Here is a 27,430-nt window from a genome sequence, read left to right as displayed (position 1 = left end):
TCATTTGCCAGGATCAATAGTTCTTTTTGCAATAGTATGTACTCGTTTTCGTCTACGAATGAGTGTTATTTAATGAGGGGGAATCTGATTTTCTAACGAAAGAAAGAAGTCGAGTTAGACCATTTCATGTACCCGTTTGACTTGTTGGACAAAGTAAGCATCACACCCAGTGTGAAATTTCTAGACCCAGTCGAACGTGTTCATGTGAAATTAATCACCGAAACTGAAAATCGTTTTTCAAGAAAGTTGTCGGTTTATACGGAGGGCGTTTTCCTGCGTACGTCAAGGTTTAAAATAAATACGATATATATATTTGAGCATACCATTTGCGGAGGAAAAGGGTTCGAAAACCCATGGATCGAATGTATTCAGAAAATGTTCAACAAATGTTTAGTATTTATATGAACCAAAAATAAATTCTTCATGCTTATAAGTAGTCGTCATTTTGCGACAAAGTACAGTATTTTTTTTATAAAACACTTTTTTTTTTTTTTTTTTATATGTGACTGCTTCATGTATAAAGATATAAGAAAGAAATATTACCCTTTGAACATCTACAATTCAGATGAAGATATATCAAAGGAAAACCACTGTAAAGTACTATGCAACCCTGTCAATGTCGTTCATGTCAGAAGATTGTGTGAATTTTTACATGAATGTTTTGAATTGCGCACCCAAAGTAAAGTGCTATAACTCATTAACTACATTTAATTTATGTTGATATGCAATACTAAATTGCATACATGCAGTCTAATATCACAGGTACATGTCAAATATATACTTGTATTGACATATATGTAAATGAACTGTTAGTATTTAGTTTGTTGTCATTATATATCTGATATTGTGTAACAGGATTGGTGAATCCATAAATAAATTGAGTATATTTCGGAGATAAAACAATTCGGTCAAGATAGTGATATTTTGTTTGCGGATATATTTACAATCCATGTACCAGGATCGTCTATGTCGTCTCCAAAGATTTTGTTCTCTTTCCATTTGTTTTTTATTGCCCCATCACATCATGATCACCCTATCTAATGTCAGGTAGCTCCATGTCTACCTCTATTTCTCACATTCATACTGGTACAAAATCATTTCCTTTGTGGCTTTTCGTCTATGTAAATTAAAAGCAAGAATGACCACGTGAAGATATACGATCACTCGCCCTGTATTTCAAAAGTTTTGGCACCCTTGTTTTACTCTTCCATTGACAAACTACTGAGCTGGTTGAGAAAAATAAAAAAAGAATGCAAATAAAAACTAATTTCCTTTTGGTATTTCCATGATTTCTCAATGAAGTCCAAAGGAGTGAGGACAATTTATATAGCGCTTTTTTTGCGCCTTGAAATGTATGAATGACTGCAAATATTGTCATCCCCATTTGTCAGTGAGCATTGAATGTAAGATTAGACTGCCATTCTTGACATTTCGATGCTTATAGAAGTGTCTTTTCAAAAAAGGTTGGTGGCCGTGAAAACGGCCGTTTGTTATAGGTCCTGCAAGCAGACTTTGTACTTCTTTACTTGCTGGCGGGTTTCTGGGTCTTCTTGGGGAGGAGCACGGCCTGGATGTTGGGCAGGACACCACCCTGGGCGATAGTCACGCCGGACAGAAGTTTGTTCAACTCCTCGTCGTTGCGGATGGCCAGCTGCAGGTGACGGGGAATGATTCTGGACTTCTTGTTGTCACGGGCGGCGTTGCCTGCCAATTCCAAGACTTCGGCGGCCAAGTACTCCAGAACGGCGGCCAGGTACACGGGGGCGCCGGCTCCCACTCTTTCGGCGTAGTTCCCCTTCCTCAGCAGACGGTGGATACGACCCACAGGAAACTGAAGTCCCGCACGGGAGGATCGGCTCTTTGCCTTTCCCTTCACTTTGCCTCCTTTACCACGTCCTGACATCTTGATTCAGTACGGTTCGCTGACGAAATCAAAGCAACGATTAACCCTCGTACGCAATACATCAACCTTTTTAAACACGCAGTCGGATTCAACTGCCAGCCAATCGTGGCCATCGTGTTTCTCGTACCTTGGCGCACACCGAACGAATTAATGTTTACAAGGAGGTCCGTAATACGCTTATCCGCCGTTATCCGACCGTGTAATATAAATAGCAGAGCGGCCATTTGTTCCACACATAGTTTACTTGTAAACATGCCACCTAAAGCCGGATCGAAAGGAGCTAAGAAAGCCGCCACTAAGGCGAAGGCCCAGAGAACTGGGGACAAGAAGAGGCGCAGGAAGAGGAGGGAATCCTATGCCATCTACATTTACAAAGTCCTGAAGCAGGTCCACCCAGACACTGGCGTTTCCAGCAAAGCTATGAGCATCATGAACTCGTTTGTCAATGACATTTTCGAGAGAATCGCCGCTGAAGCTTCCCGCCTGGCCCACTACAACAAACGCTCAACCATCACCAGCAGAGAAATCCAGACCGCTGTCCGACTTCTCTTGCCCGGTGAATTGGCCAAGCACGCCGTCTCTGAGGGTACCAAGGCTGTCACCAAGTACACCAGCAGCAAGTAAACTCAGCAAGGACTTGAACCTCAAACTCAAACGGCCCTTTTCAGGGCCACACAATTTTTTCGAAAAGATGCCTTTTATAACAATGCATTGAGAAACGTTTATTGGTTGACATTGCATATCTACAAAATATGCATACACACAAGTGTACTATGTGTGTTGAAACTACACACTGTACTATATTGAAATGGAATTCAAGACCAGCCATTCAGAATACACACTCAAACAAATGTATATCTCATTGTGTTCATTTTCAACTGCATACATTTCATCACTTATTGTGATAGCTTTGTTTGTAACTTTAACCAGTCATTGATCAAATTGACACTAAGATGAAGATGTTATCAAAATAAACATTTTGGCTCTGTTGAATATATAGCATTATAGAGAAATATTGATATTAACAAAAAAGATTCTAAGTCTTATTTTCTGTCATTGAAATAGTAAATCACAGTTTTGCAACACCCAAATGACAGCTACATGTAATAGTATAGAATAGTATTTATTACCAACTCAGGGCCCAAATGAGCATAAACATGTAATTCAAAGTATATAATTGTTCATACAAGTAAAGACAATACACAGTAAAGAGTAATACACTCATTGGTGGCATTTTAAGTTTCGCATGTAGGCATTGATCAGTACTCAGTTGATACATGTGTGTTTTCCCTAGTGCAATATATAATATGCCTGATACATCAACAAGAGTCGGTGCTATCTAAAGGATAGAAAACAGAAACATGTAGAATAAACAGATACACACAATATTATTATATGAAATGTTGAATCGCATGTGTAAGATTATATTTAAAAAATGCACATGTCCCCCCAACAGGCCCTTAATAGGTGAATTGTGTATTGGTTTATATTGTGTAGGTGTGCCACGCATCAGTATCTCACGGTTTGCAAGTACTTTCCAGTTACAATGCATATGTTACGAAAGTCAACTGTCACCAAATGGTAAACTAGATACCCATGTTAATTAAGATGAAATCATATATTACATTTACTTTGCCTTCCACAGAGGAATCTGCCAAATAGAAAGTCTTGAGTTGGCTATTTCAGCATTCCTAGCAATAAAAGAGTTTGTATAAAAAAAGAAGAAAAAAAAGTAAAACATGTTTGTAGGACATTTGTGACGACAAGAAGCAATAACATATATCTATAATCAATTTAACATGTGCCTACATGGTGTGCATTTTAAAATATCTATAGTACTAATTAGTACTTTGTATACCGTGACATGGGATATTTTGTAATACGGGGGTTATTACAATTATCAGCTGCTTTTTAAGTCTTCGTTTTGTCTCCTTCACGTGTCAAGTGTCCAAATCATTTATGTTATTGTGTGATAAATAGACAATCCATCTAGATAAATGTGTGCGAGATATATATTACCTTTACTATTATTACATGTAGAGTTGTTATGTACATGTATATATATAGACATCTATATATGTATTTTTTTTTTCCCCTATGTGTATTTCTGACTGTTTTGCATTAGGATACACGGTGGTACTTACATATATTACATCAAGTAATGTCTCATGTTATGTACATTGTCTAAGCTCATACTACTAGTATTACTGTATATTATGTGTGAACCATATGAAACCATATTGCACATATGCACTCATTATAAACATGACATGTTGATCTAGTACCAATGCACCGTCCCGTGGTATCTTTTGCATTACAGTGGAGTTAATCATATGTACTTTACTACCTATACTATTATTACATGTAGAGTTGTTATGTACATGTATATATATAGACATCTATATATGTATTTTTTTTTTTTTTCCCCTATGTGTATTTCTGACTGTTTTGCATTAGGATACACGGTGGTACTTACATATAATGCAAATAAGTATTATCATGTTCAAACGTCTCATGTATGAACATTGCTCATACTAATAGTGCAGATTTTACTCTTGTTTTTCTTCTTCTTTTTATCGTCATTGCACATTGAAATGTTAACAATCATGTATGCTGTATGCCCGAGAGGGCCCTAATTTGGAAATAAATCATATTCTATATTACAATGCTCACAATGTAAATTTATTGGGAGTATAGGATTTGCATGGTCAGCCTTTCTGCTCAATAATGATCTTGGATATCATTTGGTTGTTTGTTAACATAAACCTACAAAGTTGTGGTGTAGTCTGACTATTTACTTGATATGAAAAGAAATCCAAGTATCAAATTGAAATCTCTTAACTGCAAATGAAACATGTTAACCACAAAGTGCATACCTTTTTTTAACAAGTTGTATGCCAATTTGTTGACTAAAAGTACAATACAGGGTAACCGTTTCTCTTGATAACGTTTCATAGAGGCGTCTTTTCAAAGAATTTGGTGGCCGTTATAACGGCCGTTTTGTTTTTGCGCTGGGATGCACAAACGGTGACAAGAGTATCTAACCACCGAATCCGTAAAGGGTGCGTCCCTGTCTCTTGAGGGCGTAGACAACATCCATGGCTGTGACTGTCTTTCTCTTGGCGTGCTCGGTGTAGGTGACAGCATCACGAATCACGTTCTCAAGGAAAACTTTCAATACACCACGGGTCTCCTCGTAAATGAGTCCAGAGATACGTTTGACTCCACCTCTACGTGCAAGACGACGGATGGCGGGCTTGGTAATACCCTGGATGTTATCTCTAAGGACTTTCCTGTGACGCTTGGCGCCCCCCTTTCCAAGACCTTTTCCTCCTTTGCCTCTTCCTGACATGATTGCTGATCAATAGACAAGTGCTGAATGACTTGACCAATTTAGAAAATTGCCGGTTATATAAGCCCTAATTGACGACCCGTTAGAGCTCATTATACCTTGAAACTTCGGCTAGTCGATTGTCGTGTCCGAAGAAGCACTGTTAACTACATCGTGATTGGTTCTCGCTAAACGCGCCTACCTGTGTTTGTTTACATTTCTCTTGCATAGTATACTAGTATACAAGTATTTATTTATTTTGATAGGAATATAATATTTTATCTGCGCACACATTTGAGATTTCCTAGCTTAGTTTCTGTTCTGTTTTTTTTTTAAATCATCGTTTTGTTTTCCTTTTAATTAACACACAACAATAGCATTTGTTTTTATTAGGGTAATTAATATGAAAACATGGCTCACAACTGTGAAAGTCTACTATACTATATCCAAAAAACAAAAAAAGGGAGAGAAAAGGTAAATAATAAAGATAATCCATTATTAATCAAGCTAAGCAAATTTCTACTCAACATGTTGAAAATAAGAAATATTATATCTGTGCAAGTTGAAAAAGAAATTCAAGCCTGTATGTATGGTCTCCTGATATAAAATGTTATGACATGTTAATTCATCAATTAAGGGCCCTCAAGGGGGTGGGGGTGTACAGATTAACTAGTAATTAATTACAACAATATAAATAAATAACAATCATGGAAATATATTATTACTGTCAGAGTTCACATTTCTGCATTGCACACATTTAACACGGTGTTACACGTGTAATACTGATTTCAGACAAGATTTGAATTAACATAATGAAATATACGATGTTCTGTGATTATATACGCAAGAATGTAATACGAAGTGAAGATTTCATTGACCTCTCAGAATAATCATGACCCCCCTAACGTCTACATATTTCTACATCTGGGTTTTTATTGATATATTTTGTTGTTGTTATAGAATTTCTCCGTGCGCTATTATTTGAACCCCTTTCTCTTATTAATGCATGCTTTACATGCCCTCAAAAGCCCCGAGTTGGTTGAATGAAATACCGTAGTATCTGACCCTTCTAGAATTAAGGTAGGTTGTTTTAGTGTGTACTACAGACTACCGATGTCTCTATGTATGCGTTCTTAGTACGTTCTACACAGCTATTCTCTAGGTTTGTTGTGTACTTTCCTGCTGACAAGGATTTTCAATGTGCATTTGTTGTCATCTATACAATTGATGCTCTGCAATGTATACTACTGTTTTGACAGTATAGCATTTAGTTTCATTACTGAAGTTGCGTTAAAACTTATTTTACAGAAATTTACCAGACTTGGGTCAAGTAGTTTGTGGATGTAGGGTTATGCATGTCATTCAGTCATACTTTATTCACGACAAGTTTCTTGATCAAGAGCAATATGAAGGCATCTTTTCGAAAGAATTGGGTGGCCGTGAAAACGGCCGTTTGTTTAAGTGTCACACGAGTGAAATTAAGCTCGCTCGCCACGGATACGTCTGGCAAGCTGGATATCCTTGGGCATGATGGTCACCCTCTTGGCGTGGATAGCGCACAAGTTGGTATCCTCAAAAAGTCCTACAAGGTAGGCCTCGCTAGCTTCCTGAAGGGCCATAACGGCAGAGCTCTGGAAACGCAGATCGGTCTTAAAGTCCTGTGCAATTTCACGGACCAGACGCTGGAATGGGAGTTTCCTGATGAGAAGCTCAGTGCTTTTCTGGTACCGTCTGATCTCGCGAAGAGCGACAGTTCCTGGCCTGTATCTGTGGGGCTTCTTGACGCCACCGGTGGCTGGGGCGCTCTTACGGGCGGCCTTAGTAGCCAACTGTTTTCGTGGGGCTTTGCCTCCAGTAGATTTTCTTGCTGTCTGCTTTGTACGTGCCATCTTCTCCAATTATTCGGATAGAATAAAGAGCCCGATCGGAAACACTTCTGTTTATAAGGAAATCGAAATCGGCGCTCTCATATCTTACGACACTTGTCATTGGTTAAGCGGTTCAGAAAGACACTCTGCGATTAGCCGCTGGTATGCAGCGTTGATTGGTCTTGACTTGGGACATTTCAATCCACATTTTGCACAGAATTCATAAACGTAAAAAAAAAACAAAAAAAAAAACAGTGAAGGGGATGGGGTGTTACAAGGGATTTCAGGGTACAATTGTAAACATTATTTGTGGATACAAAAGTATGGACAGACAAGTAAATGTTAAAAACATTTAAAAGGAGATACATTTATTTATTTATTCACCAGTTAAGGACCCTCAGTGAGCATACACAATTTTATTATATTCATTATAAACACATATCATATACTTATAGATACACACACTGTACATATACATGTATACATAAACACATATATACACATACATTTATACACATACATGATTGTATACACACATACATGTACATATGTAAAGGATTTCTATATTAACATTGATCTGAAATTGGCTCATAACAACATAGAATGAAAATGCACAGCACAACAAGGATGCAATGTGGGAAGTAAAAGTGAAACAGTATAAAATGCTGTCCTGAATGCAGAGCTAGGTACCAAGGGACAGTGCTTTGTGCCCAGTCGATCAGACTGGCAGTCTTCTACCATAAGTATTTAAAATGTGTACATGTACTAAGAACTTTGGGAATCTGGGATATTTCAATAGCACATAAATATACATAATTCCATATTAATACTAAATTTTGTATATTTATCATATGCAATTGAAATATCCCAGATTCCCAAAGTTCTTAGTACATGTATATGTACGTATGTACATACATACATTCATTCGTACATAGAATTTTGTTTTAAAGTCTTCCTTTCTCACCTGTTTGTATATTTTGCACCGATACATATAAATATAGTTTAAACCAATGATTATCAAATTTGTAACCTGAACATTTAACAGAGGTTGCAAAATAGTTATTTGACAAAAGCAGACCTCAAATATATTTGGATAGAGATGATATATGACATTGCATTCTTACTAGAATAATCATAATTCTTTTAATTCAAGAAACACCCAATATAAAGTCATTAAATTTTTGTTTGTTTTCACTTAATAATAGTTGTGACTAACATCATTGGCATATGATTTGATGTTATTAGTACTAGTTAGTTGTGACTAATGACTTTTTCGGACAGCTTTGTGAATTTCAAGACCCCAAATCATTCCAGAATATCCTAGACTACTGTTACATCCTAACAATAATCACTCCTCTATATAAATCTTGAACAACATTGAGGCTATGAAGTTGATGTACACATGAAGTGAGCGAGTCTCTGGACAACGGAGAACTGTTTAAAATGTGTAAATCCTTATTTCATTTTGAAGACTAAATTAGACATGCTAGAATTACAACTTACTCTTAGAGGTGATGTATCGTCACTCTGTTCCTAAACAAAGAAAGAACCCCATTTTTTCACTTTTAGACACCGATCAGACATTTCTCGGTGACTAAAGTCTGAAAACATTGTTACACACATGAAACATTGCATTATGAGAGTGAATTATGTTAGTCCTGCCAAACCTGGACTGTATACAAATCAAGTACTGAAATAAAAGTCCACGGATGATACTTTTAATTTTTGTTTTCTTATCGGACAATAAACCGAATGAAAACAATCAAGCCATTGTATGTATAGGAAATGCATATATATGAATGTTTCAATTCAGCTAGCTTTATTCAAACGAATGAGGACTCAATGATGCAGGTACTGTACTATATGTTGTCATAATTCACCAGTCTCCATCTTATTTCTTACCCTACAGCTTTAGGAAGGGAGAGCTAATAAATCAGATAAAAAAATGTCATGTTGTTTGTAAAAGCGTGGGTTAGTTTCCTCTCCCTCCCCTCTTTTAACTGAATGCCATGCAGGACAAGTAAATCAAAGTATGAAAACGTTAAAACAGCTTGAATCAGTATTCACTTAAATGACGTAGAAACGCATTTCTCTCACACGTGTAAGAACAGCATCTTTTCTAAAAATGTTGGTAGCCCTAAAAAGGGCTTTTGTTTTGTGAGTAAACACTCTGTGCAGGAATATTGCAAAGACTGCTTATTTCTTGGCGGCGGCCTTCTTGGGGGTCTTGGATTTTTTGGCGGCGGGCTTCTTGGGGCTCTTGGCCTTCTTGGGGGCCTTGGCTGCGGGCTTCTTCTTGGGAGTCTTGGTCTTCTTGGGTGCGGCTGGTTTCTTTGGCGTTTTCTTCACTTTTTTCTCTACGGCCGCCTTCTTGGGCTTGGCAGCAGCAGCAGCCTTCTTAGGTTTGGCAGCCTTTGGTTTGGCTACTTTCTTGGCTTTAGGCTTTTGCTCAGCCTTGGGCTTATCTCCAAGCTTGAAGGAGCCGCTGGCACCTTTACCCTTGGCTTGCTTCAAAGCACCCTTTTTGACTCCATTCTTAAGGGCCATTTTGAGGTGGGCATTGATGGAGTTGACGTCATTGCCCACTTTATAATTGGCCATCAGGTGCTTAAGAATGGCTTGTCTAGAAGATCCACCACGCTCTTTCAGTGACCCGAGGGCAGCCTTGATCATGTCGATGTATTTTGGGTGCGCTGCGGGCACCTTGGGCTTGGAAACCTTCTTTTTCGCGGAAGCTGCGGTATCTGCCATGTTTTCGAACGATGCGAGAACGGTAAATAATAGTCGATCGGAACGCACTCACTGTTTTGTTTACATCAAGCGCCGACCTCCTTGAAAACATCCAATCTGTTCGAGTCGATCGGTATGTGTATTGTGTTGTTTAGATGTGCTTTGATGTTAGTCTTTGCATTCGAGTTGCGCTTCAGCAATGGAATATCCGCCGGATATGTTATCGGAACCCCCTGGTCTACATTCCCCCCTGTCATTCTATTTACTTACATATTGGGCTTTGCCAAACTACAGCAGTCAAAATCCAGAAATATAGACACCTCAACCGGCGATTTGCAAGTCCTTTCATTCATTAAAATTGGGTAATTTTTTTCCAGTGGCCGATAACAAATATCATTGTTGCTTGATTTCCTTTCAAAGCTTGAAAGAAGGCACGCTCGTTTTCCTTTTGCTGTAGAAAACATCATGTCGGTCAGAATTTTTGAAAAACATCCGGAGGTCGTACACATTGGGTATCAAAAGCGAGCGGTAGACATTAACGATTGCGTAGAACGATTTGGAATGGGCTTACACAATATTACGAACACAAGCACACGTCTAAAAAAAAAAAGAAAAAAAGTCCTGGTCTATTTACTTTACTATAGAAATATGTACAACACGACATAAGATATTTGCTTTGATTTATGATTTAAAAGAAAAACGTTAATCCTTGTTTACACATACTTTTTATAAATAATGCCTGTATTCAATAAAAATTACACCGATGAAATGTAGTACAAATGACCAATCTTGATGTTTTGATTTTAAATGAAGTGTAATTAAACTGGTTGTCTGTCTGTTTACTTTGTTTTTGTTTCTTTTTTATGTTTGTTGTTGTGGGGTTTCTTTTTTTTTTTTTGTTTTTTTTTTTTTTTTTGCTTTTAGTTTTTTGGTTTGTTTGTTTTGTTTTCTTCCAATTATTATGTAATGCTATACTACGAGGTTATCGTAAGAGTGATTAGATCTTTCCACTATAGATACATAATATATATATACAGTGTGCGAAACTAACTTTAAAGTCCTATAAACTTTCGGTCCATAGTCATTTTATTTCCTATAGACCACAACAAATTCCTATAGACCAAAATTTAACATGCAATATTCATTGTTATTAAAAAAATAAATAATTGACACAAATTCGGTTTGGCAATTTGTTCATAGTATAATTATATTCTTTTTCAATTGCATGCACGGCAAGCTTTTCAATTAGAATTTCGTTTTCTTTTTCATTTTGTTCCAGCTCAGTTTCACTATCTGATTCTTCATCCAAGTCACGTACTTCTACTATGTTTCGTTTTCTCATGATTTTCTGCGATTTTGGCCTTGCTGGAACTTGTACTGACCGCTTTCCGTTTGATTCAAGTGCGTGCATCTTTCACGTATTTTTAAAACCATCAAAAAGGACATTGCGAATTTGCACGAAAATGGCGTACATTGAAGTAAATATCAAATTGAATAATCTCATTCGAATGATTTGTAATTACATTGGGGAACATTTTATTACAGCTAAGGGGTAAACAGAAACATTGGCGTACTACATATAAACTGGTCCCGCTTCTCATGCAACTTTCCTCAAACAAATTGAAAAGTTTGATATTATTTTTTTTTTTAGCAGAAACTCATATAAGTCATGAACAACGAATGTACAAGATTGGAAACTACTATTGTCACTTTGTCTGTAGATCTGCTTCTAAACATAACAATAGAACTTTTGGAGGGTTAGCAATGCTATGTAAAAATGAATTTAAACCTCATATAAAAATTCTAAAAAACACAAAAGCTGACTTTCAGTGGATAAAACTGGAGAAAGATTTTTTCGATTTTGACAAAGATTTATACATTTGTATGTTATACAACCCTCCAGAAAACTCCTCATATTCCAAGGGTATCAATTACGATATTCTTGACTGTATTGAAAAAGATATATCATTTTATAAACCCAAGGGAAACATTTTACCATGTGGTGACTTCAATGCGAGAGTTTCAACAGATCCAGACTTTATTGCAAACGATGATAATGAGTTTCTCCCTCTCCATTCATCATATACTATAGACAATCAAATTACAAATCGTCACAATATGGATTCTAAGTTAGATAATAGGGGCAAAGACTTGTTTGATATGTGCATTGCGAATCAACTGAGAATACTGAATGGTCGTACTTTTGGTGATATGTTTGGCAAGTACACTTGTTTTACACCAAATGGCTGTAGCACATTAGACTATGTTTTGGCTTCAGAACATATTTTTAATCAAATATTGTATTTCAGTATTTCTGATTTTTTTTACCTACACTGTCTGATTGTCATTGCCTTCTACAATGGTCACTGTCCGCTAGATTCTCTTTTAAGTCTGATAATACTAAGGATACTAATACACATCCAATTTCACCAAACTACATATGGTCAGATGAATCACCTGTTCTTTTTCAGGCAGCCCTTAATTCTACAAACATTCAAGAGAGATTACAAAATCTCTCAAGTTGTAAAAATCTTGACTCTCACGAACTGATTGACAATGCCTCCACAGAATTATCAAATATAATTATTAAAGCAGCAGACAAATCTCTTCGAAAATCTAAAATTAAACACAATAAGACAAACAAAAAAATGCACAAATGGTTCGATATAGACTTAAAATCCATGCGGAGAAATCTGTTTAATTATGGTAAAATATACTCCAAATTTCCGAAAGATCCAATAGTGAAAAACCATTACTACAAATTATATAGGGAATATACCAAAATGAGAAAATTCAAATGTCGAGAATTTAAACAATCTTTATTAAGACAGTTAGAAACCTTACATGTTGAAAATCCAAAATCTTAATGGAAATTGATTGAGAAACTTCAGGGAGTAGAAAAAAACAACAATGCAAATGTAATTGACCCAACAACATGGGTCTCCCATTTTCATGACCTGAACAAACCCAAACCAAATTTCAACCACCGTCTGGCACAGCTAGATAATATTCTAAATGAGTTAGAAAAAGAAAAATGTTTTAATGACTTGGACAAACGTATATCCATTTCAGAAATATCAAATGCTATTTCCAAAATAAAAGTAGGGAAAGCTCCAGGTCTAGACAAAATTTCAAACTACATGATTAAATACGGTCAGACCCATCTCTTGCCATGCTTTTACAATATTTTCAACAGCTGTCTTACTTTTGGTCATTATCCTAAACCATGGTCTTCAGGTTACATTACTCCTATCCATAAAAGTAATGACATTAATGATCCAAATAATTACAGAGGCATAATGGTTACAAATGCAGTTGGGAAATTATTCAATAAAATACTTGACATTCACCTAGATAAATTTCTTACTAAACCAGGCACGTAAATTAACCTTCAATTTGGAGGAGGCAGGAAATTAGGCGGGGGTCTGGGGGCCGCCCAGGCCCCCAGACGCTGAGCACATTTTGTGCACACTGAACACGTTTCGTGCAAAATCCTTGGTTCTAGGGCCTTCTAAGATGTTACTTGACTAACTCATTCTAAAAGAAAGATGTGGAATGCTTTTTAAGGGAGGTATCATGTTCTTAGTTATTGGAAACAACATAAATTCTAATGAACTTTAAATTTTAATTTTTTTTGGCTCAAAAGTTGGAGGAGGCAGCTGCCTCCTCCGCCTCCATGTAATTTACGGCCCTGTAAACATCGTATAATCAATGAATGTCAGATAGGTTTCACCCAAAAAGCAAGAACTTCTGACCACATGTTTATTCTCAAGACTATTATAGATAAATATTGTAAGACCAAGGATGGAAGAGTGTACGCCTGCTTTATTGACTTTCATAAAGCATTTGACACTGTCATTCATTCAGGAATTAAACTTAAACTCTTAAAATTGGGAGCTGGAACAAATTTTTATCAGGTGATTAAAAGCATGTACTCGTCAAGCAAGTCCTGTGTCCGTTTAAGTAATGGTATCACCGATTTTCTCTCAATAAAAGTAGGTGTCAAACAGGGGGATAATTTAAGTCCAAATCTGTTTAAAGTATTCATTAATGATCTTCCAGACTATCTCAATTCATCCCCAGATCCTATGGTCTTAAATTCTCGAACATTTAATTGTTTAATGTATGCTGATGACATAATTCTACTTTCCTCCTCAGCTAATGGTTTACAACAAAAACTAAACATTTTGCAGCGGTATTGTAATGATTGGTGTTTGAGTATTAATTTCTCAAAAACTAAGATCCTAATTTTTAACAAGGCAGGCAGACTCTTGAAAACTAAATTCTATTTGGCTGGTATTGAACTAGAATGTGTATCCAACTACAAATACCTTGGGGTTTCATTTTGTTCATCTGGTTCTTTCTCCCCTGCTCAGAAAGAACTATATCATAAAGCCCTGAAAGCATTATTCAAACTAAAAAAAGACTTCATTTCACTAAACCCTGATATTAAAACCATTTCTCATATATTTGACCATACCATCAAACCAATATTATTATATTCTTCGGAAATCTGGGGTTATTTCAATCCTTTTTCCAAAAAATCTACTAACTCCGGTGGTACAATAGACAAAATTTACTCAAACCAACTTTGTGATAAACTACATCTCAAATTTTGCAAATCAATACTTGGGGTACATAAATCTGCAACAAACTTTGCCGTACTGTCGGAATACGCCGGTTTCGAGATACATCCGAGTTATTTCCCTTTGGAGAACTCTCGTACATAGTAAGGCGCTAAAGAATTTGTTTACACGCGGGAGTGGGACAGATATTCATCACAGCGTAAGTGAATGTACTATAGAAGTTTTTCATACGCTGTTTGATAACCCGAATTCGACTGATACACAAACTAAGTAAGTGATAAGTATTTAGGAAGTAATTAAATACATAGAATTCTTATCCTATCACGTTATTTCGTTCGTCATAAGTACCATATCCAAGATATTTTTGCAAATATGACATTGTTTGTATGTTTTCACTTCGGTAAAACATTTCTTTCGATAGTATTTCCCACATTTACATATTTAAACCATATCCAAGATATTTTTGCAAATATGACATTGTTTGTATGTTTTCACTTCGGTAAAACATTTCTTTCGATAGTATTTCCCACATTTACATATTTAAAGAGAAGCCGCTTTTAACACATTTCATCGTCTTCCTCGTTGGCTGTATATACACTCTGTCCCACTTAGGCATTCAAAGTTCCACTAAATGCACCTCCTATACAGAAGAGTTCGTATCTCGAAACTGACGTATTGGGAAGATTCCCCCTTCACTTTGACATATTAAAAAGTATGTTAAGTTACTGGTACAGACTCGAAAATCTTGGTCAGTCATTTCCACTATTGTTTGATGCATATCGAGAATCAAAATTACTTTTTGAACAAAACAAATTCATCATGGTTTGGTTCTATAAACTGTTTCATAACCAATATTAATGGGATTAGAGATTTGCCCATTAAAGGGGCATACCAGTTTAAAAAGGCTCTTAAAAATTGTTTATTCAAACATTACATCAAAGAATGGCATTCACACCTTACATTAAATTCAGATAAAAAACTAAGTTGCTTTTCTACTTTTAAACAAAACTTTGGTTTTGAGAATTAGTTGAGTTCAATTAAAAATTTTGAGCAAAGGAGAAGTCTAACACGTTTCCGTATATCAGCTCATAGACTAAACATTGAAAGGGGACGTTACCAAAAAATCCCTCGACACGAGAGATTTTGTCTAAGATGCAACAACAATTCAGTGGATGACGAAAAACATTTTTTATTCTCATGTAGTCATTTATCAGAAGAAAGGGTTATTTTATTCCAAACGATAGACAAATCATGTAAGAATTTTGTAAAGATGGACAGTGATCAAAAACTTATATGGCTAATGACCAATGAAGATGAAAATATTCTCATCCAAATTAGTAAGATGATTTTAAACAGTGGGATATAATACTACAAATGTTACATTTCATTGCATTATGCACATTTTCTCTCTTCATATTTTACACCTGTAGGCTGTCTTGGCTACTGGGAGTACAAGACCAACAGTCTGGTACAACAATTTACTACCAGATTGTTAACAGGCATTGTCCCTTGGTACTCCCTGTAGTCAGGTCAACATATCGTGTTTTATTTTCTCATATAACGTTATTCTCTTTTATATAAGTATTCTAACCTTCCTGCTTTAGACATAAAACATTCAGAACAACTGGATCCTGCGTGTAAATATGTAATATACTAGCATGCTGTATTCAGTAAGATGATTTTGAATAGTGTAATGTGATACTGTAAATACATGTCTTTGCATTCTACACATTTCCTTTACTTTACAATAGTAAGCTGTCTTGGTTACTGGGAGTACAAGACCAACGGTCTGGTACAATAAATTTATTACCAGACTGTTAACAGGCACTGTCCCTTGGTGCTCCCTGTAATCAGGTCAACATATTGTGGTGTTTTTTTTGTTGGTTTTTTTTTTTTTTTTTTCATATAATGCTATTATTCTCTTTTATATAAGTATTCACACGACACTATCATTGTCTGCTATCCCAGTAACTGTTATGTGAGGCAGTTGGGTTATTTTATTTATCATGTTGTTAATTTAAATCTTGTCTGTAATCAGTATTTCATATATAATTATATAGATATGTGCAGTGCAGAAGTGTGAACTCTGTCAGTATTACCAGTAGTACTTCTAATTGAGTGTTATTTATTTTCATTGTTATAATTAATTGCCTGTTAACATGTACATGCCCCCTGAGGGCCCTTGATTGGTGAATAAACTATTATTATTATTATTATTATATATGTTAATAAGCAACAGAGAACCAGTTATTTACTCAGAATTCCTATAGACAAGTTGGTCTATAGCTATTTTGATTGTTATAGACCGACTCGATTTTCTATAGACATTGTCTATCGGTCCATGGTTAATTTCGCACACTGTATATATGATATATAGAGCCACTTTTACGCTACTTTGCGAGTAGGGATCAATTCACTTATATTGAGCTGTACACAATACGCACATAACATCAAAAATGTAAAAGAAATGATAAATTTAGGTGCTATATTATCAATTGAAGTTTCAGAAGGTGACACATGATCCAAACTCGGGAAAGGTTTCAGGACATGTTTACGATTTGCCTATACTTTTCTGTTAAATAGTAATAGCTCTGTTTGTTTAAACGGTTTCGATAAAACAAAGAGGTTACAAATTAAAACAATCTTAAAATCAGGTTTATCCTATAAGCAGGCGATAAAACGTAAAAAAAATTAGTTTAAACTTTATTTCATTTGAATAAATCAATATATGTATATACACAATACGTTATATGCACACAGGATTCGGAATCAAGTTGTATAGCAACTTATATTAATCCGTTTCCTTGAATTTAAAACTTTGAATGGTAAGTGTGCATTTGCCCGTTGCACATGACAAAAATGACAAGGAGGAAGTAAAGAAAAATGAAAGAAAAAAATCTAACAAGTAAATAGATCATCATTGGAAGAGATGTTATGACCTAAGTTCATCAGAAATGGATATACAATAACTTCCAAACAAGAAATTCCACCACTCTACACATAAAAGCGGAAGTCGATGAGATTAAGCTACATATCTTTTGGATGATGCACATGTATATAATGAAACTATTTTTAATATAGGAATTTTTTTTTAGTAAAGTCTCCATGTACAAGGATATTTACAGTTATTGGTCTTAATGGATCAATAAATTTATTCAAGTAAAAAGTGTGTTGTTGTTTCGATTTTTCCACAGGCACAATATGGATTATCTATTACATGTATGTGTTTCGCGAATAGGTGAGATTTAAGAGTACTAATTACAGTCGTGTGTGTGGTATCTGTCCGTTGCGTTTGCACGGTGCAAATACAATGATTTCTAATGTTCTTAAAGTTCGATCATTTGCCAGGATCAATAGTTCTTTTTGCAATAGTATGTACTCATTTTCGTCTACGAATGAGTGTTATTTAATGAGGAGGAATCTGATTTTCTAACGAAAGAAAGAAGTCGAGTTAGACCATTTCATGTACCCGTTTGACTTGTTGGACAAAGTAAGCATCACACCCAGTGTGAAATTTCTAGACCCAGTCGAACGTGTTCATGTGAAATTAATCACCGAAACTGAAAATCGTTTTTCAAGAAAGTTGTCGGTTTATACTTTTTTCAACAAATGTTTAGTATTTATATGAACCAAAAATAAATTCCTCATGCTTATAAGTAAAGTCGTCATTTTGCGACAAACTACAGTATTTTTTTTTATAAAACACTTTTTTTTTATATGACTGCTTCATGTATAAAGATATAAGAAAGAAATATTACCCTTTGAACATCTACAATTCAGATGACGATATATCAAAGGAAAACCATTGTAAAGTACTATGCAACCCTGTCAATGTCGTTCATGTCAGAAGATTGTGTGAATTTTTACATGAATGTTTTGAATTGCGCACCCAAAGTAAAGTGCTATATAACTACATTTAATTTATGTTGATATGCAATACTAAATTGCATACATGTAGTCTAATATCACAGGTACATGTCAAATATATACTTGTATTTACATATATGTAAATGAACTGTTAGTATTTAGTTTGTTGTCATTATATATCTGATATTGTGTAACAGGATTGGTGAATCCATAAATAAATTGAGTATATTTCGGAGATAAAACAATTCGGCCAAGATAGTGATATTTTGTTTGCGGATATATTTACAATCCATGTACCAGGATCGTCTATGTCGTCTCCAAAGATTTTGTTCTCTTTCCATTTGTTTTTTATTGCCCCATCACATGATGATCACCCTATCTAATGTCAGATAGCTCCATGTCTACCTCTATTTCTCACATTCATACTGGTACAAAATCATTTCCTTTGTGGCTTTTCGTCTATGTAAATTAAAAGCAAGAATGACCACGTGAAGATATACGATCACTCGCCCTGTATTTCAAAAGTTTTGGCACCTTTGTTTTACTCTTCCATTGACAAACTACAGAGCTGGTTGAGAAAAACAAAAAAGAATGCAAATAAAAACTCATTTCATTTTGGTATTTCCATGATTTCTCAATGAAGTCCAAAGGAGTGAGGACAATTTATATAGCGCTTTTTTGATGTCTTCTCTCTTGTAAATCTGACTTATCGATTACAACCCTAACACATACATAGCAACCTATGCCGTGCATTCATTTATTTTGCGCCTTGAAATGTATGAATGACTGCAAATATTGTCATCCCCATTTGTCAGTGAGCATTGAATGTAAGATTAGACTGTCATTCTTGACATTTCGATGCTTATAGAAGTGTCTTTTCAAAAAAGGTTGGTGGCCGTGAAAACGGCCGTTTGTTACAAGTCCTGCAAGCAGACTTTGTACTTTTTACTTGCTGGCGGGTTTCTGGGTCTTCTTGGGGAGGAGCACGGCCTGGATGTTGGGTAGGACACCACCCTGGGCGATGGTCACGCCGGACAGAAGTTTGTTCAACTCCTCGTCGTTGCGGATGGCCAGCTGCAGGTGACGGGGAATGATTCTGGACTTCTTGTTGTCACGGGCGGCGTTGCCTGCCAATTCCAAGACTTCGGCGGCCAAGTACTCCAGAACGGCGGCCAGGTACACGGGGGCGCCGGCTCCCACTCTCTCGGCGTAGTTCCCCTTCCTCAGCAGACGGTGGATACGACCCACGGGAAATTGAAGTCCCGCACGGGAGGATCGGCTCTTTGCCTTTCCCTTCACTTTGCCTCCTTTACCACGTCCTGACATCTTGATTCAATACGGTGCGTTGACGAAATCAAAGCAACGAATAACCCTCGCACACAATACATCAACCGTTTTAAACACGCAGTCGGATTCAACTGCCAGCCAATCGTGGCCATCGTGTTTCTCGTACCTTGGCGCACACCGAACGAATTTATGTTTACAAGGAGGTCCGTAATACGCTTATCCGCCGTTATCCGACCGTGTAATATAAATAGCAGAGCGGCCATTTGTTCCACACATAGTTAACTTGTAAACATGCCGCCTAAAGTCGGATCGAAAGGAGCTAAGAAAGCCGCCACTAAGGCGAAGACCCAGAGAACTGGGGACAAGAAGAGGCGCAGGAAGAGGAGGGAATCCTATGCCATCTACATTTACAAAGTCCTGAAGCAGGTCCACCCAGACACTGGCGTTTCCAGCAAAGCTATGAGCATCATGAACTCGTTTGTCAATGACATTTTCGAGAGAATCGCCGCTGAAGCTTCCCGCCTGGCCCACTACAACAAACGCTCAACCATCACCAGCAGAGAAATCCAGACCGCTGTCCGACTTCTCTTGCCCGGTGAATTGGCCAAACACGCCGTCTCTGAGGGTACCAAGGCTGTCACCAAGTACACCAGCAGCAAGTAAACTCAGCAAGGACTTGAACCTCAAACTCAAACGGCCCTTTTCAGGGCCACACAATTTTTTCGAAAAGATGCCTTTTATAACAATGCATTGAGAAACGTTTATTGGTTGACATTGCATATCTACAAAATATGCATACACACAAGTGTACTATGTGTGTTGAAACTACACACTGTACTATATTGAAATGGAATTCAAGACCAGCCATTCAGAATACACAAACAAACAAATGTATATCTCATTGTGTTCATTTTCAACTGCATACATTTCATCACTTATTGTGATAGCTTTGTTTGTAACTTTAACCAGTCATTGATCAAATTGAAACTAAGATGAAGATGTTATCAAAATACACATTTTGGCTCTGTTGAATATATAGCATTATAGAGAAATATTGATATTAACAAAAAAAAGTTTCTAAGTCTTATTTTCTGTCATTGAAATAGTAAATCACAGTTTTGCAGCACCCAACACCCAAATGACAGCTAATAGTATAGAATAGTATTTATTACCAACTCAGGGCCCAAATGAGCATAAACATGTAATTAAAAGTATATAATTGTTCATACAAGTAAAGACAATACACAGTAAAGAGTAATACACTCATTGGAGGCATTTTAAGTTTCGCATGTAGGCATTGATCAGTACTCAGTTGATACATGTGTGTTTTCCCTAGTGCAATATATAATATGCCTGATACATCAACAAGAGGCAGCAAGAGTCGGTGCTATTTAAAGGATAGAAAACAGAAACATGTAGAATAAACAGATACACACAATATTATCATATGAAATGTTGAATCGCATGTGTAAGATTATATTTAAAAAATGCACATGTCCCCCCAACAGGCCCTTAATAGGTGAATTGATAATGATAGTCTCTTTATGAATCCAATCTTGGAAAAAAAGTTTGTACAATATCTTTCATGCGACTGCATATTGTGTATTGGTTTATATTGTGTAGGTGTGCCACGCATCAGTATCTCACGGTTTGCAATTACTTTCCAGTTACAATGTACAGAATTAGTAAATGCATATGTTACGAAAGTCAACTGTCACCAAATGGTAAACTAGATACCCATGTTAATTAAGATGATAGCATATATTACATTTACTTTGCCTTCCACAGAGGAATCTGCCAAATAGAAAGTCTTGAGTTGGCTATTTCAGCATTCCTAGCAATAAAAGAGTTTGTATAAAAAAAGAAGAAAAAAGAAAAACAGGACATTTGTGACGACAAGAAGCAATAACATATATCTATAATCAATTTAATTTAACATGTGCCTACATGGTATGCATTTTAAAATATCTATAGTACTTTGTATACCGTGACATGGGATATTTTGTAATACAGGGGTTATCACAATTATCAGCTGCTTTTTAAGTCTTCGTTTTGTCTCCTTCACGTGTGTAAAGTGTCCAAATCATTTATGTTATTGTGTGATAAAATAAAGAATCCATCTAGATAAATGTGTGCGAGATATATATTACAATGCTCACAATGTAAATTTATTGGGAGTATAGGATTTGCATGGTCAGCCTTTCTGCTCAATAATGATCTTGGATATCAATTGATTGTTTGTTAACATAAACCTACAAAGTTGTGGTGTAGTCTGACTATTTACTTGATATGAAAAGAAATCCAAGTATCAAATTGAAATCTCTTAACTGCAAATGAAACATGTTAACCACAAAGTGCATACCTTTTCTTAACAAGTTGTATGCCAATTTGTTGACTAAAAGTACAATACAGGGTAACCGTTTCTCTTGATAACGTTTCATAGAGGCGTCTTTTCAAAGAATTTGGTGGCCGTTATAACGGCCGTTTTGTTTTTGCGCTGGGATGCACAAACGGTGATAAGAGTATCTAACCACCGAATCCGTAAAGGGTGCGTCCCTGTCTCTTGAGGGCGTAGACAACATCCATGGCTGTGACTGTCTTTCTCTTGGCGTGCTCGGTGTAGGTGACAGCATCACGAATCACGTTCTCAAGGAAAACTTTCAATACACCACGGGTCTCCTCGTAAATGAGTCCAGAGATACGTTTGACTCCACCTCTACGTGCAAGACGACGGATGGCGGGCTTGGTAATACCCTGGATGTTATCTCGAAGGACTTTTCTGTGACGCTTGGCGCCCCCCTTTCCAAGACCTTTTCCTCCTTTGCCTCTTCCTGACATAATTGCTGATCAATAGACAAGTACTGAATGACCTGACAAATTGAGAAAATTGCTGGTTTATATAGCCCTAATTGACGACCCGTTAGAGCGCATAATACCTTGAAACTTCGGCTAGTCGATTGTCGTGTCCGAAGAAGCGCTGTTAACTACATCTTGATTGGTTCTCGCTAAACGCGCCTACCTGTGTTTGTTTACATTTCTCTTGCATAGTATCCTAGTATACAAGTATTTATTTATTTTGATAGGAATATAATATTTTATCTGCACACACATTTGAGATTTCCTAGCTTAGTTTCTGTTCTGTTTTTTTTTTTTAAATCATCGTTTTGTTTTCCTTTTGATCAACACACAACAATAGCATTTGTTTTTATTAGGGTAATTAATATGAAAACATGGCTCACAACTGTGAAAGTCTACTATAGTATATCCAAAAGACAACAACAACAAAAAAAAGGGAGAGAAAAGGTAGATAATAAAGATAATCCATTATTAACCAAGCTAAGCAAATTTCTACTCAACATGTTGAAAATAAGAAATATTATATCTGTGCAAGTTGAAAAAGAAATTCAAGCCCTTTGTTAGACTGTATGTATGGTCTCCTGATATAAAATGTTATGACATGTTAATTCATCAATTAAGGGCCCTCAAGGGGGTGGGGGTGTACAGATTAACTAGTAATTAATTACAACAATATAAATAAATAACAATCATTAATGTCAGAGTTCACATTTCTGCACTGCACACATTTAACACGGTGTTGCACGTGTAATACTGATTTCAGACAAGATTTGAATTAACATAATGAAATATACGATGTTCTGTGATTATATACGCAAGAATGTAATACGAAGTGAAGATTTCATTGACCTCTCAGAATAATCATGACCCCCCTAACGTCTACATATTTCTACATCTGGGTTTTTATTGATATATTTTGTTGTTGTTATAGAATTTCTCCGTGCGCTATTGATGCTAGCTATTATTTGAACCCCATTCTCTTATTAATGCATGCTTTACATGCCCTCAAAAGCCCCGTGTTGGTTGAATGAAATACCGTAGTATCTGACCCTTCTAGAATTAAGGTAGGTTGTTTTAGTGTGTACTACAGAGTACAGATTTCTCTATGTATGCGTTCTTAGTACGTTCTATACAGCTATTCTCTAGGTTTGTTGTGTACTTTCCTGCTGACAAGGATTTTCAATGTGCATTTGTTGTCATCTATACAATTGATGCTCTGCAATGTATACTACTGTTTTGACAGTATAGCTGTACGTGTTCTCATTCGCAGCATTTAGTTTCATTACTGAAGTTGCGTTATAACTTTTATTTTACAGAAATTTACCAGACTTGGGTCAAGTAGTTTGTGGATGTAGGGTTATGCATGTCATTCAGTCATACTTTATTCACGACAAGTTTCTTGATCAAGAGCAATATGAAGGCATCTTTTCGAAAGAATTAGGTGGCCGTGAAAACGGCCGTTTGTTTGAGTGTCACACGAGTGAAATTAAGCTCGCTCGCCACGGATACGTCTGGCAAGCTGGATATCCTTGGGCATGATGGTCACCCTCTTGGCGTGGATAGCGCACAAGTTGGTATCCTCAAAAAGTCCTACAAGGTAGGCCTCGCTAGCTTCCTGAAGGGCCATAACGGCAGAGCTCTGGAAACGCAGATCGGTCTTAAAGTCCTGTGCAATTTCACGGACCAGACGCTGGAATGGGAGTTTCCTGATGAGAAGCTCAGTGCTTTTCTGGTACCGTCTGATCTCGCGAAGAGCGACAGTTCCTGGCCTGTATCTGTGGGGCTTCTTGACGCCACCGGTGGCTGGGGCGCTCTTACGGGCGGCCTTAGTAGCCAACTGTTTTCGTGGGGCTTTGCCTCCAGTAGATTTTCTTGCGGTCTGCTTTGTACGTGCCATCTTCTCCAATTATTCGGATAGAATAAAGTGCCCGATCGGAAACACTGCAGTTTATAAGCAAATCGAAATCGGCGCTCTCATATCTTACGACACTTGTCATTGGTTAAGCGGTTCGGAAAGACACTCTGCGATTAGCCGCTGGTATGCAGCGTTGATTGGTCTTGACTTGGGACATTTCAATCCACATTTTGCACAGAATTCATAAACTTGTATATAAAAAAAAAAACAAAAAAAAAACAGTGAAGGGGATGGGGTGTTACAAGGGATTTCAGGGTACAATTGTAAACATTATTTGTGGATACAAAAGTATGGACAGACAAGTAAATGTTAAAAGCATTTAAAAGGAGATGCATTTATTTATTTATTCACCAGTTAAGGACCCTCAGTGAGCATACACAATTTTATTATATTCATTATAAACACATGATACCATATACTTATAGATACACACACTGTACATATACATGTATACATAAACACATATATACACATACATTTATACACATACATGATTGTATACACACATACATGTACATATGTAAAGGATTTCTATATTAACATTGATCTGAAATTGGCTCATAACATAGAATGAAAATGCACAGCACAACAAGGATGCAATGTGGGAAGTAAAAGTGAAACAGTATAAAATGCTGTCCTGAATGCAGAACTAGGTACCAAGGGACAGTGCTTTGTGCCCAGTCGATCAGACTGGCAGTCTTCTACCATAAGTATTTTAAAATATCTTTCATAAATTAAGAACAAGCACTAAAAAGAATTAATACAAAATTTCATATATAAAACACTATACAGTATTAGCACAACACAATTGTTGATGAGGAAAAATTAGCAATTAATGAGTACTGTACTATTACACACACACACACACACACACACACATTGGGGCAGTTGTGGTCTTTTTCACTCCGTTGATGGTCCGGCACCGTGTAATTCATGGACTGGAGTTATGGAGTGGAGTTATGGAGTGTAGTTTGGAGTCAAATTTTGGAGTCTGAGATTTTTAAAAAATATGAATGGAAAAAGACGTTCAAGAATTTGCATTAGTTTGAAAGTCTTCAATATTTTTGTATGATTGTTGGCTGCTTCACATCTGATTAGTAATTCACAGGAACAATGACCCAGTTAAAATTTATGTTTCTGACACTTAGTCAGAACTTGGGAAAATTAAACCAGAAGTGAATAGATAGACATGATACTGACGAAATAACTACGGTTCTTTCAAAATATTTGGAAATATTTTGAACATAATTAATCAACAGATTTAGTCTGCCTTACTGGTTGTTTAAATGCAGTTTCATTAGATGTGTTAACAAGCCTCTCAAGAGCTATTAGGTTCAGAGTTTATAGCAAAGAAATCAATTTTTCGGTGTTACACCTACCGTTTTTCATAAAATTTTAAGAATATTAATTAATTAATTTTTAAACTATATATGGCGTATCTGAGCTTAAAAAATGATATGAAATTGAGCGTAGATATACATGGTATATGTTATGTACGCTAAAATTAAAATTATCATCGATTTTGAACTCGGTGAACCTCTTGTTTCTATAGTTAAATTGACATTCAACTTTTCTGTTGAATCTTAATAAGATCCGCCAGGCGCATGACTGCGGGAAAATACAGAATTAAAGCCATGATGGAAGAATGTACATAATATTGTTAATATAGCATAATTTTCTCTTTACTTCTCTCCATATCTCCCTATCTCTTCCTCGCTTTTCTCTCTAAATCTGTTAAACTGCTTGTGTTCGCTGGTCTACCCCTCGTTTTCATTGTTCGCCATTATTGTTGATTGCCTAGATATAGTGTCGTGGGATCAAATTAAGGCGGAGTTATTCAAATATATTATTTTTGTGGAGTCGGTATAAATAAATCGGTTATTGTTTTAGATTTTTTATATCTTTGAAACACGATTGATTTAAATTGTGTAATTAACAGAAAAAGTCCTATCTTTATAGAAAATAATAAAAACAAATAGAAAGATCTTTTTCATTAGGTTATCTGAACTTATCAAAAATATATTTAAAATAAGTTATACACTTATACCACTACATAGTAGTGATAGTCCACTCCCTCCCTCAAAAACTTGCACTCTTGCATTCCTATTCTGTAAGCATTCTCTCCCTTGTGCTAACCTAATAATTCTAACAGACAGATGCAATGTAAAATATCTTCATTAAAATGCTGCCTGAGAACAACAAAATCAGCCACGGGTCATATCACACCTCCAGTCAATTAAAGCAAAGTATTTATTGTTTTTGAAACAGTTTATCTTTATTAAACATTGAATAAACTGTCACAGTTTTAGATAGTACACTAATTGACAATGAAAGCTCTATTAGATTACATTAACTCATAGATAATTTTCTAAGTGAAAGCCCAGAATCCTTACACCCTGAGTAAACTGTGAACAATGACCGTTTAATTTTGATCTATGTGACCTAGTGTTGGGTTAACTTAGTTTTCCGCAGAACAACATGAGTCACCAATATATTGAATGCATAGCAAAGTATATTATTTAAGTAAATGTATATGTGAATTGATAATCTTTTTAAAGTGCCATGTTAAGAAACCAAGTTGATAGTTGCATATTTAAAGTAAACGAGAGAAAAATCATTGAATAATCTTCCTCAATATGGATTATATGGAAATGCATATAAACCATGGAAGTAGCTATTTGAACGAATTTGCAAAAATCAAACAACCTTGTAACATTTTATTAACCTACATTGTACAGCTGTGTGGTCAAAAAACCTATAAAAGTTTTAGCAGACATAACAAAGATGTGACAGAAAGATAAAATTTAGTTTAGGGGTTTTATCACCTTCCAATTATGTGTTGAAAGCAATGGTGGTCATTATTTATGTAACAGTTAAATTTGATTAAAACATAGAATAAACTGTCACTGTTTTAGGTAACATACTAATTGAAAATGAAAGCTCTGTTAGATTACATTAGCTCATAGAATTGTTTTCCAATTAAGTGAAAGGTCAGAATACTTTACACCCAGTTTCAGAGATGCTGATTAAACTGTGAACAATGACCATTTAATTTTGGTCTATGTGACCTAATGTCGGAATAACTTG

General features: G+C 36.1%; 5 protein-coding genes and 2 pseudogenes across 5 annotated transcripts; 2 read left to right on the top strand and 5 right to left on the bottom strand.

Moving 5' to 3' along the window:
- Window positions 1-1,487: 1,487 nt before the first annotated feature.
- On the bottom strand, window positions 1,488-1,903 carry LOC130053909 (histone H2A-beta, sperm-like; annotated as a pseudogene).
- Window positions 1,904-2,053: 150 nt separating this feature from the next.
- On the top strand, window positions 2,054-2,896 carry LOC130053912 (histone H2B-like). Its single transcript, XM_056161567.1, has one exon. The coding sequence runs from the start codon at window positions 2,054-2,056 to the stop codon at window positions 2,525-2,527; it is 474 nt and encodes a 157-aa protein (XP_056017542.1). The 3' UTR covers window positions 2,528-2,896.
- Window positions 2,897-8,298: 5,402 nt separating this feature from the next.
- Window positions 8,299-10,442, bottom strand: LOC130053908 (histone H1-delta-like). Its single transcript, XM_056161565.1, has one exon. The coding sequence runs from the start codon at window positions 9,851-9,853 to the stop codon at window positions 9,299-9,301; it is 555 nt and encodes a 184-aa protein (XP_056017540.1). The 5' UTR covers window positions 9,854-10,442; the 3' UTR covers window positions 8,299-9,298.
- An 8,183-nt stretch (window positions 10,443-18,625) lies between these two features.
- Window positions 18,626-19,647, bottom strand: LOC125672042 (histone H2A-beta, sperm-like; annotated as a pseudogene).
- A 185-nt stretch (window positions 19,648-19,832) lies between these two features.
- On the top strand, window positions 19,833-21,321 carry LOC125666966 (histone H2B-like). Its single transcript, XM_048900265.2, has one exon. The coding sequence runs from the start codon at window positions 19,864-19,866 to the stop codon at window positions 20,233-20,235; it is 372 nt and encodes a 123-aa protein (XP_048756222.1). The 5' UTR covers window positions 19,833-19,863; the 3' UTR covers window positions 20,236-21,321.
- Window positions 21,322-21,832: 511 nt separating this feature from the next.
- Window positions 21,833-22,488, bottom strand: LOC130053905 (histone H4). Its single transcript, XM_056161563.1, has one exon. It carries the CDS (start codon window positions 22,408-22,410, stop codon window positions 22,099-22,101), a length of 312 nt encoding a protein of 103 aa, XP_056017538.1. The 5' UTR covers window positions 22,411-22,488; the 3' UTR covers window positions 21,833-22,098.
- Window positions 22,489-22,695: 207 nt separating this feature from the next.
- On the bottom strand, window positions 22,696-25,191 carry LOC130046395 (histone H3). Its single transcript, XM_056161562.1, has one exon. It carries the CDS (start codon window positions 24,323-24,325, stop codon window positions 23,915-23,917), a length of 411 nt encoding a protein of 136 aa, XP_056017537.1. The 5' UTR covers window positions 24,326-25,191; the 3' UTR covers window positions 22,696-23,914.
- Between the last annotated feature and the right edge of the window lie 2,239 nt (window positions 25,192-27,430).

Source organism: Ostrea edulis, chromosome 4 (genome assembly GCF_947568905.1).
Source record: "Ostrea edulis chromosome 4, xbOstEdul1.1, whole genome shotgun sequence".
Lineage (NCBI taxonomy): Eukaryota > Metazoa > Mollusca > Bivalvia > Ostreida > Ostreidae > Ostrea > Ostrea edulis.
The sequence above is the reverse complement of the archived record's forward strand: the minus strand, read 5'-3'. Positions and strand labels throughout refer to the sequence as shown.

Excerpts from the sequence above, each read along its gene's own strand:
- LOC130053912 (XM_056161567.1), top strand. The coding sequence starts at position 2,054 with ATGTTTACAAGGAGGTCCGTAATACGCTTATCCGCCGTTATCCGACCG.
- LOC130053908 (XM_056161565.1), bottom strand. The coding sequence starts at position 9,853 with ATGGCAGATACCGCAGCTTCCGCGAAAAAGAAGGTTTCCAAGCCCAAG.
- LOC125666966 (XM_048900265.2), top strand. The coding sequence starts at position 19,864 with ATGCCGCCTAAAGTCGGATCGAAAGGAGCTAAGAAAGCCGCCACTAAG.
- LOC130053905 (XM_056161563.1), bottom strand. The coding sequence starts at position 22,410 with ATGTCAGGAAGAGGCAAAGGAGGAAAAGGTCTTGGAAAGGGGGGCGCC.
- LOC130046395 (XM_056161562.1), bottom strand. The coding sequence starts at position 24,325 with ATGGCACGTACAAAGCAGACCGCAAGAAAATCTACTGGAGGCAAAGCC.